Source organism: Lepisma saccharinum, chromosome 18, assembly GCF_977018435.1.
Source record: "Lepisma saccharinum chromosome 18, izLepSacc3.1, whole genome shotgun sequence".
Lineage (NCBI taxonomy): Eukaryota > Metazoa > Arthropoda > Insecta > Zygentoma > Lepismatidae > Lepisma > Lepisma saccharinum.
This window is the reverse complement of record NC_139246.1, coordinates 49,399,000-49,413,420: the sequence shown is the minus strand read 5'-3', so window position 1 is coordinate 49,413,420 and position 14,421 is coordinate 49,399,000. Positions and strand designations below refer to the sequence as shown.

The 14,421-nt window shown below is 39.3% G+C and overlaps 1 protein-coding gene across 2 annotated transcripts in view; it reads left to right on the top strand.

The window, feature by feature from the left end:
* The window catches only part of TfIIEalpha (transcription factor IIEalpha), a 57,394-nt gene that overhangs the window by 22,761 nt on the left and 20,212 nt on the right, over positions 1-14,421 (top strand). For both annotated transcript variants that reach the window (XM_083140497.1, XM_083140498.1), the window contains one exon: positions 2,365-2,493. In XM_083140497.1, the coding sequence (XP_082996623.1) occupies positions 2,365-2,493 (129 nt within the window). The remainder of the gene's footprint in view (positions 1-2,364; positions 2,494-14,421) is intronic.

The following is a 14,421-nucleotide window of genomic DNA, read 5'->3' as shown; positions in this document are numbered from 1 at the left end:
AGAGGCCCCCATTGACACCACAATTTCATGCCACACCATCCATTTTCTTAATGGTCAAAACTATATGACGCACGCTTTTAGAAGTGATATCGGGCAGGGCCACGCAGAGGGAGTGCGTGGCGATCAGCCAATGGCAGGAGTACAACGTTGTACAGTTAGGAGACTGCGACGCGGAAGTTGAAAGCCGTGTTCTGTATTTTTCTTGCGCGCAAGAAGTTTTCATAAAACTCGCCACTTTAAGGTTCATCATAAGATGGAGAAAGACATTTTGAACCCGAGTCCCAAGTCCCATGAATTTCCATCGCCTACAGCCGGAGTTGTCGTTCCTTGAAACGGGGGAAACATCACCTTTCATTTCCTTCCGCCTGTTTTTTTCGTTGCCACCGTGTTGACGCAGCTGCGTTGTGTCTAGGGAAAACTGTGGGTGTTAATTTCATCTCGATATAAACAATGACCTTCATTGTTCTGGGCATTCTCAAACATTGAAAGTCTGGGTCAGTTTGAGTTCAGCGTTTTCGTAGCAAGGCTGATGTAAAATTATTCGCTTATCGTTCACTCGTGCACCACGAAGAACAGTTTGTGAAAATATTAAATACAGCCCTTTCATTCAATAGTGTGTGTTCCGGGTGTTCTCTTTATTTTAAATAATGTCACTCTCGAAACCTAGCACCAGTAGTACAGGCACCAAGGGTGCAAAATCTAATCATTAACCTCCAGGAGAGTGACTCGGAAATGAGTGAAATCAGTGACACGGAGACCGAGGAAGACGACGAGAGCGTGGTGAATAAATACCTTCAAGCTTCTTTCAGGTATGGGTTTCTCGTATATGCTACAGTGATATGATATTATAAGCCTGTGTAGAAATATTCACTATATTATTTCACTGTACTCATATATACTGTGCATGTGCATTATCAAAATAATGGACACATCGCGAATCTTCTGTCCTTCCCTTGCGCTAGCAGTTAGTTTGGCAACAGCGCAGTAGCACTGGCTGGGTATTGGCCGAACTCATGTTCCTTCTAAAAGCGTACGCCGTTTAGGGCTGAGTCATTACCACTTTGAACCGATACCATTACCGATGCTTGAAAATTGTAAGAATTAAAAATTATTCAAAATATTGATTAATATTTGTGTGTAAGTATTCCACTCCAATTACATGCAGCAATTTACCAAGAGGTTTGTTTTCCAAGTGACTTTTTCATTGGACAGTGCTGCTGTTTTGCATTCTGCATTTCCACCAACCATGTTCACTAGATGACCTCTTACCAGCTGTGTGGTGAGAGTTCAGTTTGATTCAAACATGGATACCACCTTTCCCTGTCTAGTGATTCTATATGTGGTCTGACAATTAAGTTCGCTAACTGACCACTGTGTCTATACGGGCCGGCCCCCGTGGCAGATTGGTTAGCACATCGAGTTATGACACCAGGGGTCCAGGGTTCGAATCCTGGCCTGGGCATGGGTGTTTGTGAGTGTCCATTCATCAATTTCATCATATCATCACTCATCCCCATCTTGGCAAATTAGCCAAAAGTGGCACAAAAAGAGAAGTAAAATAAAGCAAATCAATTAACAATACACAATGTCCATACGGTGGGAGAACTGTACACACAGCTAGGTAGAGTTTCCTAACCTTGGTATTTCAGTGTCTCACGGCTGTGTTCTTGGCGACATATGGTGGTGTCCGTCAGTAGGGCTCTTTATTCACATTTGGAAAACAATTATTTCCATTATGTTTGTAAATGTAAAATTGTCAAAAGAGGTAAATGTTGCTTTTCTGCTTAAGTGTAGCTATTGAGTTAGTTTATAAAACATCTATTGTGAAATGGACAGTATGTACCCAGTTTATCATTTAGAAATAGACAATAATATTGTAAGTATTTGTGTAATAATAGAGGACTATGCACAAAAGGTTATGATCTAACTACAAATAAGCGCATGTACTCACTCACTGAAGTAAATTGAAATATTCAATCCTTTTTTAATGAAACCCAGATGTTGTTATTAACTTTATTAACTATATTTCTCTACCTTCTCTAGTATATACTAAGATTTCCAAAGTCATTATAAGCATCTCAACATGCGAGCACACAAGAGTGGCCGAGGGTCAGTGGAAAGTGGGAGAGTCCTTAATTATATTGGGAGAGATGCCATTTTATTCTTGAATTAATTTTGTCATTGTTATCAGGAAGTGAATATGCCTATATTGACCAATGCCTATAGAGTACCTATTAATCTGTCTCATCACTAAAAATTATAATTAGAAAGGTGAGGATGGTATGGCTATGGAGATCTCGGGCAAAATACATTTAGAGTAGTTGTGGGAACAATGAGATGTAAATATCTTTCCTTGTTTTACAGACATTTGTCAATGTAGTAAAGTACAAACTTGATCTAATGAGGAAACGGATGGAAACTGAAGAGAGGGATGCCACGAGTAGAGCGAGCTTTAAGTGCCCATCGTGTTTGAAAACATTCACAGATTTGGAGGTAAAGTGGTTTTCCATTTTTTATCTCCGTGTCTTTATTCAGTTAGTATATGTTGTTAATGAGAAATTTCATTGCATCATTTTTTACCATATGGTTTTACCTGTATCCAATTTCATTATTTGGAAGCAGATTAGATAAATAACTTTTGTGTTTAAGTAAGCAGCTTTAAAATTCTGAAAGTTCTGAACGTAAACATGGGCTAAAACAATTTTTCATTCATTAATTTATTCATTGGTCTTTGGCCAGTGAGCAGGTTTTTCTTCCAATCTCCAAGCTTTCTGATCATATCTTATCACCAGAGAATGGATTTATATGTAGTAAAAATGTGATAAATATATAAATACTTATTGAGTTAATTTCACCAAAATATGGAGTTTAATATGGACTAAAAATTGTAAAAATTTACTTTTTTATTAATATAAGACACCCCATGAGCTACATAAAATACAGTCTCGTCATTGTAACTATTACTGTGAGTCTTGAGACACCAGAAGCAAATCCCATACGTTTGCCACAAAATCGCTGCTTCTGGCACTGCTGTGGTGTTGGGAGACTCTTCCAACATTGCCAAAATTATGTTTGTAACAACCAGGAGCCGATGCTCGAGCCCTCATTCTCTATTGTTGACAACAATTGTAAGTAAACAGGAATTTCAAGTGTTTTACAATAGCAAAAGCAAGCAGTTGGGAGGTGCAAAAAGAAAACAAAAGGAAACATAATTGTTCAGATCACAAAAAACTTGTAATTAACGAATTGGAGAGTATAAAAAAGTCGTAAACTTTTGTTTGTTTATCAGCACTTCAGAATTTTTCAGTTATTCACAAGAAATTCACCCAACTCTCTCGGTCACACGGGGACATGTAGTTACTGCGTGAATATGGAGTATAATATGTTGAGAAATGTTCTGAAATATGGAAATAATATGCAAAAATAACTAAAATGTGTAAGATATGAGCAAATGCCTAATATATGTACAAATATGGAAAATAAAACTGAATTTTTCGAGCCTACATTCCATGATGCACAAGGATAATACAAAATATAACTGATTTCAGGTTCATACATAAATATGTATTTACATATAAATCCATTCCCTGCTTCTCTCTTAACACTGGCACTCTTATACATTATTATCCCCCCCCCCCCCCAAGAGATAGCATATTTTCAGTGCAACTTTGTATGCTTATAGAAAGGTACCACTGCAACATACTACATTTTTCATTCGCTTTTGGTCTATTGTGGTGGCCACATACCAAATACATATAATTTTTTTTAAGAAATTAATCTTCTTGCTCTTCCATTAACTTTCATTATTAAGAGGTACAATGAATAAATTTCACTTCTGCTAAAATCCTTGTCATTCCGAAAGAAAATAAAACTGACTTCATCTCTCTATTTTCTGTACATCGTTGCAAGTTTGAAAAGCATGCTGTTGAAAAGTCCGTCCAGAGAGGATAGGCATGCACACAATGCTCCAGCTGCTAAAGTTTAAAACACTGTAAGGTTATCTGGAGATATTTGTTGCACCATTTGATATCCATATATTGTAGCACTATGCAGAACTCCATATTTTCATACATGTTATTTAACATCTGAACCTTTTTATTATGTCTTATCTATTTTAGGCAGTTTGCATTAAAAAAAATAACTGTTAATATAAATAATATGACAGTTGATCTGTAGATAGACCAGTTTTTCTCTTAAATTCTAAAGCTGCTTCTACCGACTAACATTCAACATTTACTGGTAAGTATTTCTTACCCCGTTATTATGTTGCATTAATTTTATTCCATTTATTGTAAGATATTTTCTTGTTTTTTTCAACATAAAAATATAAATTTTAAGTTTTATTGTAAAGTCAGTTGTATATTATGCATGAAACACTGGCTTTTAAATCCAGTTAGAATATTACATATTCTATAAATATTACATATTTAATATTGTTAATTAGTGTATCATGTACTTGTCTGTTTTAAAGTATGAATCACGTTTTGTAATGTCTTTTTAACAGCACAAAAATAGCAGTGTTCTTCGGGGAGACAGAGGATGAAATTACAGAAGAATTAAACAACAATAGACTATTGGGTAAAAGGTAAAAGTTAAATTAACCCCCTGTGCTTAGCACTAGGTCCTCAAAGTATGCATGGTGTGCAGAGGTGAGGCTCTACATATTTCCAATCTTGGCTATCAATGGAGATGATGTGCTCTGTTTGACTTCATTCATTGACTAGGTGGCGACTAGCGTACTGCATCGGACCACTTTCGCATGATCATACTCTTTTGAGTCTCCCACGCTCGAGTGTATAGAATCAAATATCATTTCAGTGTGACAATAATCATAGAAATATATGTGTAAGAATCCACCCTGGTAGTTTTAGCCCATAAGCATCTATTCATTTTCATATATCGCTGTGTATTGGTAAGATAGACTAAATTACATTTTAACATGGAAATGATGACTGTTCATTACACTGCATCTTCCACTTCATGATCCATACTTGAGGCCCATTACCACACACAAATTATGATCATACGCACATAGTGATCATTCATTACATTCCCTGCCCTGTAAACGAATAAAGATCCTGCAAAGAACTTGTCAGAACTTGCTCCTAAAATATTGTTGAATAAAGAGTTTACACAGGAAGCAGCAAGGACGTTTACCTTCAGAGGGTAAGTGAAGGTTAGCAAAAGCAACAAAACCAGGTGGGGAGAGGATCCGTTGGTAATTGGCTATAGGACCAAGATCTGGAGCTATAGATTGATTCATGTATCGAGCAGGGTAAGTTTACTTCTTTCACGACCTAAATCTGCCATTCTCATTGCTCAGTCAGAAATGTTTAAATCCAAAACATGAGTTTTACATTACTTGCTAAATGCTAAGCTAGGTATTCACACCTGGCCCTGTTAGGGCCGGCCGTCTTTACCATCAAGTGCTACAATTGGTGGGGATGAGCAACATCCCTTGGTTCGATTCCCGCATTCTACAGGCTGGAATGCTACACAGTTTGCCTGTTTTGAGCATTATTCGCTCGAGCGAAGTAGCTGTTAATTCTGTACTCTATCTAGTGTCGTCCATACGAACTATCAGAGTGGAGACCTAGTACAGCTTAATATAAGTACCCACAAGAAGAATCATATAGTAGGTTTATATTCTTCCCCAACTATTCAGGTAAATAGTTATGAAGAAAATAAAGATTGTGTTCAACATTGATTCGAATCTTCATAAATAATCTAATGTTCAGCTCGAGCAGGTGTGGAAATTCAGTAGCTTGCTTTTCCACATATTTTTTTTTTCTCATTTTAATGATACATACATGTTTCCTCTGTCTTCTATAGTTAATTTGTTCATAAACAATAGCCAAGTATGCAACGCACATGAAAAATATACCGGGTGTCCGAGAAGTCTTTGTATGAAAACAAAAATTAACTGTATCCGCTATATGCAACATAGACATGAAAAAATGGTATCAAAATGTTCGGAAACTATTCAAGTTTTATTGGCAATAGGAAAGAAATCAATAAATCTCCACGTGAGCATCCTTGGTAGCACGGAGTACATCTAGTCGAAACTCAACTTCTCGCCGTGCATTACCCTGAATAGTTTTATTGGCAATAGGAAAGAAATCAATACATCTACACGTGAGCACCCTTGGTAGCATGGAGTACGTCTAGTCGAAACTCAACTTCTTGCCATGCATTACCCAACGTCACAGGAGGGATTGATGTGATGACTTGGGTTATCCGTTGTCGCAGAGTTGCAAAATCGGATACAGGAGTTCTGTATACATTGTATTTCACATAACTCCATAGAAAAATCTAAAGGGGTTGTGTCTGGAGATCATGCAGGCCATGCTGTGGTCCATCTCGACGAATCCATTTTCCAGGAAATGTCTGATCAAGGTAGGAAGGAACCTCCAGACTCCAATGTGGCGGTGCACCGTCTTGTTGAAAGATAACATCTGGGTGGTATTTTAGCAATTGAGGAACAGGAAACAATTGCAACATGTCAAGATACACTCCAGATGTTACTGTGTCCTAACAGAAAAAGAATGGTCCGATTATTCTGTCATGCAGCAGCGTGCACCAAACATTCACCTTTGGGCTGCCCATGGTCGACTCCTCACCTCATGAGGGGGCTCTTTACCCTCTATTCACTAAACCACTGACATGAAAGACTGCCTCATCTGAAAAAACAACACGTTCCAGATAGCCATTATCAGCGTCAATGTGTGATAACATTTTCCCCGCAAAGTTATACCAATGTTTGCCATCATTGGGCAACAATGCCTGCAGGATTTGCACTTTGTATGCACCAAACAGTAAACGTTTGTGTAACACATCATGAACAGAAGTTTTTGGCATCTGTAATTCACGTGAGGCTGTACGCACGGATTTCTTCGGACTGTGCACAAAAGCCACTCTTGACATCTTCCACCCTTTCGTCTGAGGTTGATGGTCGGCCACTTCTCGGGTGCATCAGCAACAGATCCTGTGGTCTTGAATTTGTCATACCATGACTTAATGCTGCTACCATCGGGCGGCACCTTTCCGTACGATGTTTGAAACTCAGCTTTTTCCTGATTTGTGTACATTTCCGGTTTGCTGGACACTGGCACTGCTACACTACTGCAACATTACAGAAACCTGAAACAAAAACAAAAACAAAAAAACTTTAATAGTTTCCGAACATTTTGATACCATTTTTTCATGTCTATGTTGCATATAGTGGATACAGTTAATTTTTGTTTCCATGCGAAGACTTCTCGGACACCCGGTATGTTTCTTCCCATTTATTGCATCTAAGTTGATTTACACTGTTACTCCCTTAACTGTGGTTGCTTAGTGCAACATACGAGGGTAGGTTGATAAATTCTCAGCCTCCCCTATAAGACTTGGATATGCCCAACAATCCTTGGTGGTTTTATTCAACATATTCTCCTCCTAACGCAATGCACTTTTCACATCGCTGCTGCAATGCTTGCAGACGTTTCAAAGAGAAGTCTCCAGATTGCTCTGCAAACCAACCCTCTGTACGATTAATGATGGAATCTGCACCATCAAAATGCATACCCTTCAGAACCATTTATAATTTGGGTAAGAGATAATAGTCCAATGGTGCAAAGTCTGGAATATATGGGGGATGCACCTGTATCTGGAACTGCAACTGCTCCAGTTTGTCCATTGTTTGATGTACCTTATGGACGGGCACATTGTCCTGCAGAAAGATGACCCCTTTCGCTAGCTTTCCGTGTTCCTTGAGTGCCGCCTTAAGTTTGTCCAACAGAGGTATATAATATGTGGCCCGGTTGCACTACTTTGGAGGTAATTGACCAGCAGGATGCCCTCATGATCCCAGAGAACTGTGCCCAGAACTTTTACAGTGGACCGCTATACCCTGGCCTTCTTTGGGAGTGAAAAACCGCTGTGGCACCATTCTGTTGACTACTGTTTTGTCATGAGATCATAGCAATACAACCACGTTTCGTCCATTGTTAACTCTCGTTGCACAAAACTGGAGTTATCTACTTGAAATTGAGCCAAAACATCCTTGCAGTTCTCCACCCAATCACACTTCTGATTGGCATTCAAAATTATGGGAATCCATTTTAACGCAAACTGCCTCATGCCCAAGTCCTTATAAATAACCTTCCACAACCGTTCATGGCTGATGTGCAGTTCCTCCTCTCTCCATCAGAGTGGCATTCGGCAAGTCAAGAATCATCCTGAGTATGGCATCAATCATCTCAGGTGTGGTCACAGAAATTTGTTGGCCTAACCTTTGGTCATCCTTCAGCCTAAATTTCCCACTTTTGAAATACTCTGCCCATTTCGTCACAGTGGTGCCTTACCCCCAACGTCATGTTCAGGTCATTGTGGATCTCCTTCGGTGAGAGCCCCTTCAGGAAGAGGTACTTGATGAAGGCACGCTGTTCAAATTTACTAATGTCTAGCATCTGGACTGACATCCTCAATTTTGAGCCTGAAAAAGAAAAGTTTTAGTTATTTTATCCGGACATGAATTTGCATGGTACTTAGTGTACTGGTTTGCTTGAACCGCAAATTTTTCACCCTGCCCTCATATTAGCAACTATGAGCAGAATATCATTGATCTATGTCATTGATCCTACCTGAAAATGCATTTGGTTAATAAACTGTTATTTTCATATTAATTCATATCTTCATTAGTGAACCTATTAACAATTTAAATTATATGTTGTGCATTTTTTGTAATTGTTTGTGTGTAACATTGATTTTGTAACATAATCACTACAAGTAATTATTGCGTATGGATCTACCCCTCTCCGCAAACAGCTCAAAACTGGTAGCAGTTCAGCCCTAATATCAACCCCATAGGGTTTTGATCTACCCCTCTTCCCAAACAGCTCAAAACTGGTATCAGTTCAGACCTAAAATCAACCCTGTAGGGTTTGGATCTACCCCTCTCCCCAAACAGCTCAAAACTGGTATCAGTTCAGCCCTAAAATCAACCCCGTAGGGACGATTTAAAACCGAAACATAAGGTTAATACAGAGGCTGATACGCTTCCATATACAGGGTGGCTCAATAAGTCACTTAACACCCCCGGTACAAGGCCACTGCAGTGCGCAACATGGAAATGGTGATGACCAATCTTTATCAGGCCAATGGGGGACCACATTGATGCAACCCACACGGTCGGCGGCCATCTTGATGTATGCCATCTTGAATTCAACTTCAGAATTTTAAATGGGAAGGGGGTCGTGGGACATATCAAAATGGGCTAGAATTTCACAAGAAATGCAATGGTGAAGGTTTTTTCGACGTATCTTTAACCAGTAAAAAGTTATGACTGAATTCTTGTACCAATTTGCTCCTTTTCGAGGTGTTAGAAAAATGCCTTAAAATTTGTTTAGCGCATCAAATAATGCATCGAGATCAAAGTGACGTCTAGGGAGAGACGTTCGCATGCCATTGCACATTATTTTAATCGGATACATCCATGAAGAGCTGCTCATTATGAATGGTTGTCGCGAACAATTTACAGTGTGACGCTTCCATTGAATTAAAAGTCCTTCACAGTGACAAGGCTAATGTTTATGTTCAGAAGGAAGTTTATAAACAGAATATTCGATGCTTTTTATCTGATAACCCATTTTTGACAGATCAAAGCTGAATGGTTAGTGTTGGTAAGTTAATGGTGTGACGTGCTGTGTGGAACACGATTGGTTAGTCAATTTTCCATCAACGGAACCTTAAATGCTTAGGGCTACTTGGATTTGTTATATAAACAGTTTTTTTCATCCTTGCTTATGGAAGAAGGTACTTTTTACAGAGTTTTTTCAATAGGGAAGAACACCAGAACACTTATGGGAACGTTATGAACCAGTTTTTGTCCAAAGTTAGTTATCAGATGACAAGGGTTACATATTCTGTTTATAAACTTCTTTCTGAACATAAACATTAGCCTTGTCACTGTGAAGGACTTTTAATTCAATGGAAGGGTCACACTGGTAATTGTTCGCGACAACCATTCATAATGAGCAGCTCTTCATGGATGTATCCGATTAAAATAATGTGCAATGGCATGCGAACGTCTCTCCCTAGACGTCACTTTGATCTCGATGCATTACCGATGCGCTAAACAAATTTTAAGGCATTTTTCTAACACCTCGAAAAGGAGCAAATTGGTACAAGAATTCAGTCATAACTTTTTACTGGTTAAAGATACGTCGAAGAAACCTTCACCATTGCATTTCTTGTGAAATTCTAGCCCATTGTGATATATCACACGACCCCCTTCCCATTTAAAATTCTGAAGTTGAATTCAAGATGGCGGACATCAAGATGGCCGCCGACCATGTGGGTGGCGTCAATGTGGTTCCCCCTTGGCCAGGCAATGATTGGTCATCGCCAATTTCAAATTCCATGCCGCAGTGGCCTTGTACTGAGGGTGTTAAGTGACTTATTGAGCCACCCTGTAGACGAGATTGCAAGGGCATGGTATGGAGCAGGCAGAGCACAGACCCGTAAAAGTTTCACCACTGAGGCAATAGTATGTGTTGTGTCAGCTAGCAAAGTAGTCATGTTGGTCGAAGTGTAATGGCGCCGAAAGTGAATAGTTTCTGGGAAGGTTACATTGTAGCACTTTCCGATGCACACTTCAGTTGTTCCAGCATAGTTAAACGGTGCCACGAACACAGATTTGCTGTTGGACGCTGGACGCTCCATTGTGAATGCCATAGTGCGATGGTATGCAGTGCGACCGCCCCCAGACTGTGTTTCACCGACGAAGCCCCATCCGAAATGGACCCCAGTGAAGCTGACACCACCGGCGTTGCACGGCATTAAGACATTGGCGGTGTCGGAGAATCCACCGACACAGCATGCTATGGCCAGCCGGTTCCGTGTTTCCCAACCAACCATCCACCATGCCATTCACCAAAAGTTGTGTCTCAATTGCGTACAGACGTGTCGATGCAAAAGGACAAAGCAATTTTGTTCGTCAGTGCACCGAAAGTTATCCATGCAGTTTCATTGTTGTGGCTGACTTTTGTTACAGGGGAAAATTGAAGCCATGTCGCGTTGCCAACAATGTGAAAATCAATGCTGCATATTATCAGGAACATGTTTTGACTGATTTTTACAACAATGAAATCCCCACAATGTATGGTGTGGATACCAACCGTGTGGAGCTGCATCATGACAAGGCATCGAGTCGCACAGCCAAATCATCACTGGCATTCTACAGACGGATGGAAGCTAGTACCGAGATTTGTGATATTCCCTTCTCCGACATTCCCGTGAAGAGTCCCGATCCCAGCCCCATGGACTACTGTGCATTTGGGCTTCTGAAACACCACCTTTCTTCTCGTAAGGTGCGCATGATTTCCAACCTCTGGAAAGCAGCCCAACAAGAGTGGAATAATATACCCCTTGTACACCTGCAACGAGGTCTTTTCCAGTGGAAACTATGCTGTCGGGCAATCGTCACGAGCGCTGGTTCGTCACATCGAACACAACTGGTGGTGGAAAAGCGATCTGTCATATGTGTGTGAACACTTCAAAGTCGTCTACATGGAAGCGTATCAGCCTCTGTAAAATGAGCATTAACTTTCATTAATCAGCCTTGATTAGTGGTGAAAGTTGGAGTTATACACCATTTTGAATTCTTAAATTTTTCCTGGTTTTGACTATCATCTGAATGAGACAGTTAAATAAGCAGTTTATTGATATAAGAAAAAGGAATATTGGTTCATGGATGACAAAATTATACCAATTTGTTGTTGTTATTAATATGATTCTTATACCCTGGGTTTTAAAATAAAACATCTAAATAAATTTTCTGCAAAGGCAAAATGCATTGCAGTTACCTGGTTACATATATCAATTAAGGAGGTTTTTAACCTATTTAGAAGTTTTCATGGAACATTTGCAAGTTTATATCAGATTAGTATAATTTTATGTATAAGTATCATACACTTTATGCCAGTACTGTACCGATATCAGCAAAATTTTCATATCTGTCAGTTCCTATGTCTGATTTTTTAAAGGCTTTTTTTTTTAATTTGGCTTTCTTCAATGGCTTTCAAGAAAAATGTGCAAATTGTCAATAGTAATGCATCATCTCCATCTATGACCAAGATCAAGAATGTGTGAGGCTTTGCCTTCATACCTTCTGTGTACCTTCTTGGCATGCTGATAAGTACAAGGGAGAACTTTACCTTTTTATTTGTATATCTTGTGTGTACAGTGGAATCTCGATTATACAAGGGGCATTCAAGTCAAACCGGGGCTTTGGTTTTACAGAATAATGGAACACATTTTGACGTAGAGAAAATGCTTGGATACCAGCAGTGTAAAGAGGTGTCACAGTATGGTGGAGACATGAATGGACGGACTGCTTGCTTCACCTCTTTGTCAAAATGCTGGCCAAATGGGTGAAAATTGCATGGAGTGAGGTCAGGACTGCAAAGGAGTTTGTAGCAGTAACTCCCAGCTGAATTCCTGTAGTATGCAAATTATGTGGTAGTTAGTATGCTGGTTGCATTGTCTTGCAGAAATTGTGTGCTCATACTGGTCGCATCTGAGAGCTGGCCAACAGCGAATCAGTGATCAGTTGAATTTTCTTCGACTGACGTCACATTTTTGTGTCACAAGGCACCGAAAAAGTTGCTGGCAGGGCGAAGCAAGTGAGCATCGGATACACAGCATGTTGCCAAATGCCCTGTAAAACGAGGGAGAGAGAGAATCGATCAGCAATATTACTGGATCAAAGGTTTACAATAGTACACAAAGCATGAAAAATTTGTACACAAAACACCCAAACACTCTACAAACAATCTAATATAAACAAGTGACAAAAATAAAGGTATGCTTGGCAACATTGCAATGGAAGAGTCATATTACCTCTCCAGCTTTTGCTTTGCAACTGGGGCTGTTGACACTCATCGAGCCACACACCTCCGAAGACAATTCGTCAGCGGTCAGCTTAATGATCAAGTCAGGCCTTTTTATTTGATTTTTTATTGTGTTCAAAGCTCCCACAAAAGGATGTTGGTACATCAGTAAGTTGGCGACACTGTCGATTTTCAAAGATTTGAATGCCTACAAGAATGTGTACAGTGGGCTCTGAGCCACTGTTTCCACCTTTCAAATGTTTCACTGCGACCAAAAGTCCCATCACCATACTTGCCTTAAAGTCTTCTCTAAATTTTGCTCAGTGTTATGTCTCCTTAACAGATACAAATAATGTAAGTGCAGAGATGAACAACAGAATAGCTGTAGGCAATAGATGTTATTTTTCCCTCTTGAAATTATTCAGCTAAAAGAGCATATCTGAACATCTCAAAATAAGGCTCTATAAGACTGTAATTAGACCCACAGTTACATATGGATCAGAAGCATGGTGTCGAACAACGCAAGAAAAACCTACTCGTATGGGAACAGAAAATCCTAAGGAAATTATATAGACCAGTGGATGAAAGGGGATTCTGGTGTATAAGAACAAACAAAGAACTCCAGGACCGGCTATTGTGAATGAAATCAAGAGGATGCGACTAAGATGGTTATTACATGTGGGAAGGAGGTGTGTGAGAAAATTCATATATAAAAGACCAGAGGAAAGAAGTAGGCAGGAAGGCAAAGGAAGAGGTGGCTGCAGGAGGCAGAGGGAGATCTAAGGAAGATGGAAGTAAGAGGATGGATGAAGAAAAAGCAAGGGATAGACCCATCTGGTAGTCTGTTGTGGAGGAAGCTTAGGCTCTCCAGGGGCTGTAGAGCCACAGGGTAAGGTAAGTTAAGTTATGTCTCCTCCACAAGAAATTTCATCACATTTTCTACATTTGCGCTCCCAGGCTTCTCTGCCATTTGTTTAACAAGTGACTTGTGTTGCCCGTGCCGTTAGTGCTCCATGGGGTAATATTAGACACTTGTTTCTTACAAGTGAAGTCTTTTACATACTGAGTGTGCTCCGTTATTCTAAAAATTGAAAGTCCCGGTTTGACTTGGAATGACACTTGTATTTTCCAGGGGACTACCTCAAAAGAGCTTATAATGTGGGAAAATTTTATAATGTTTATCTTTATTGGAATGCAAAACCAAGGAACATTAAATCGAGGTTTCACTGTAAGTTTTATTATTTTTTAATCATTTTGGTTTGTTGATAATTTAAATGTTATTGTCAGGAAATAGATATACAGATACTGAAGTTATTTGCACATTACCATTAGTATTAAATAAATAGTGTTGTAATGTGCTTTGAAATTTATGGTAAAGCACTTTATTTTTGAAAAAGTAAGATCATAAATTAAAATCTAAGCCACTTTATTTTCAAAGTAACATTTTAGAGATTTTTGTACTTAAAGGTGTCCCAACAAGAACGCTGCATTTAATAACATGAAAAAATATTTTATTTTCATGAAATGGCACATATTTCTACATCATTAC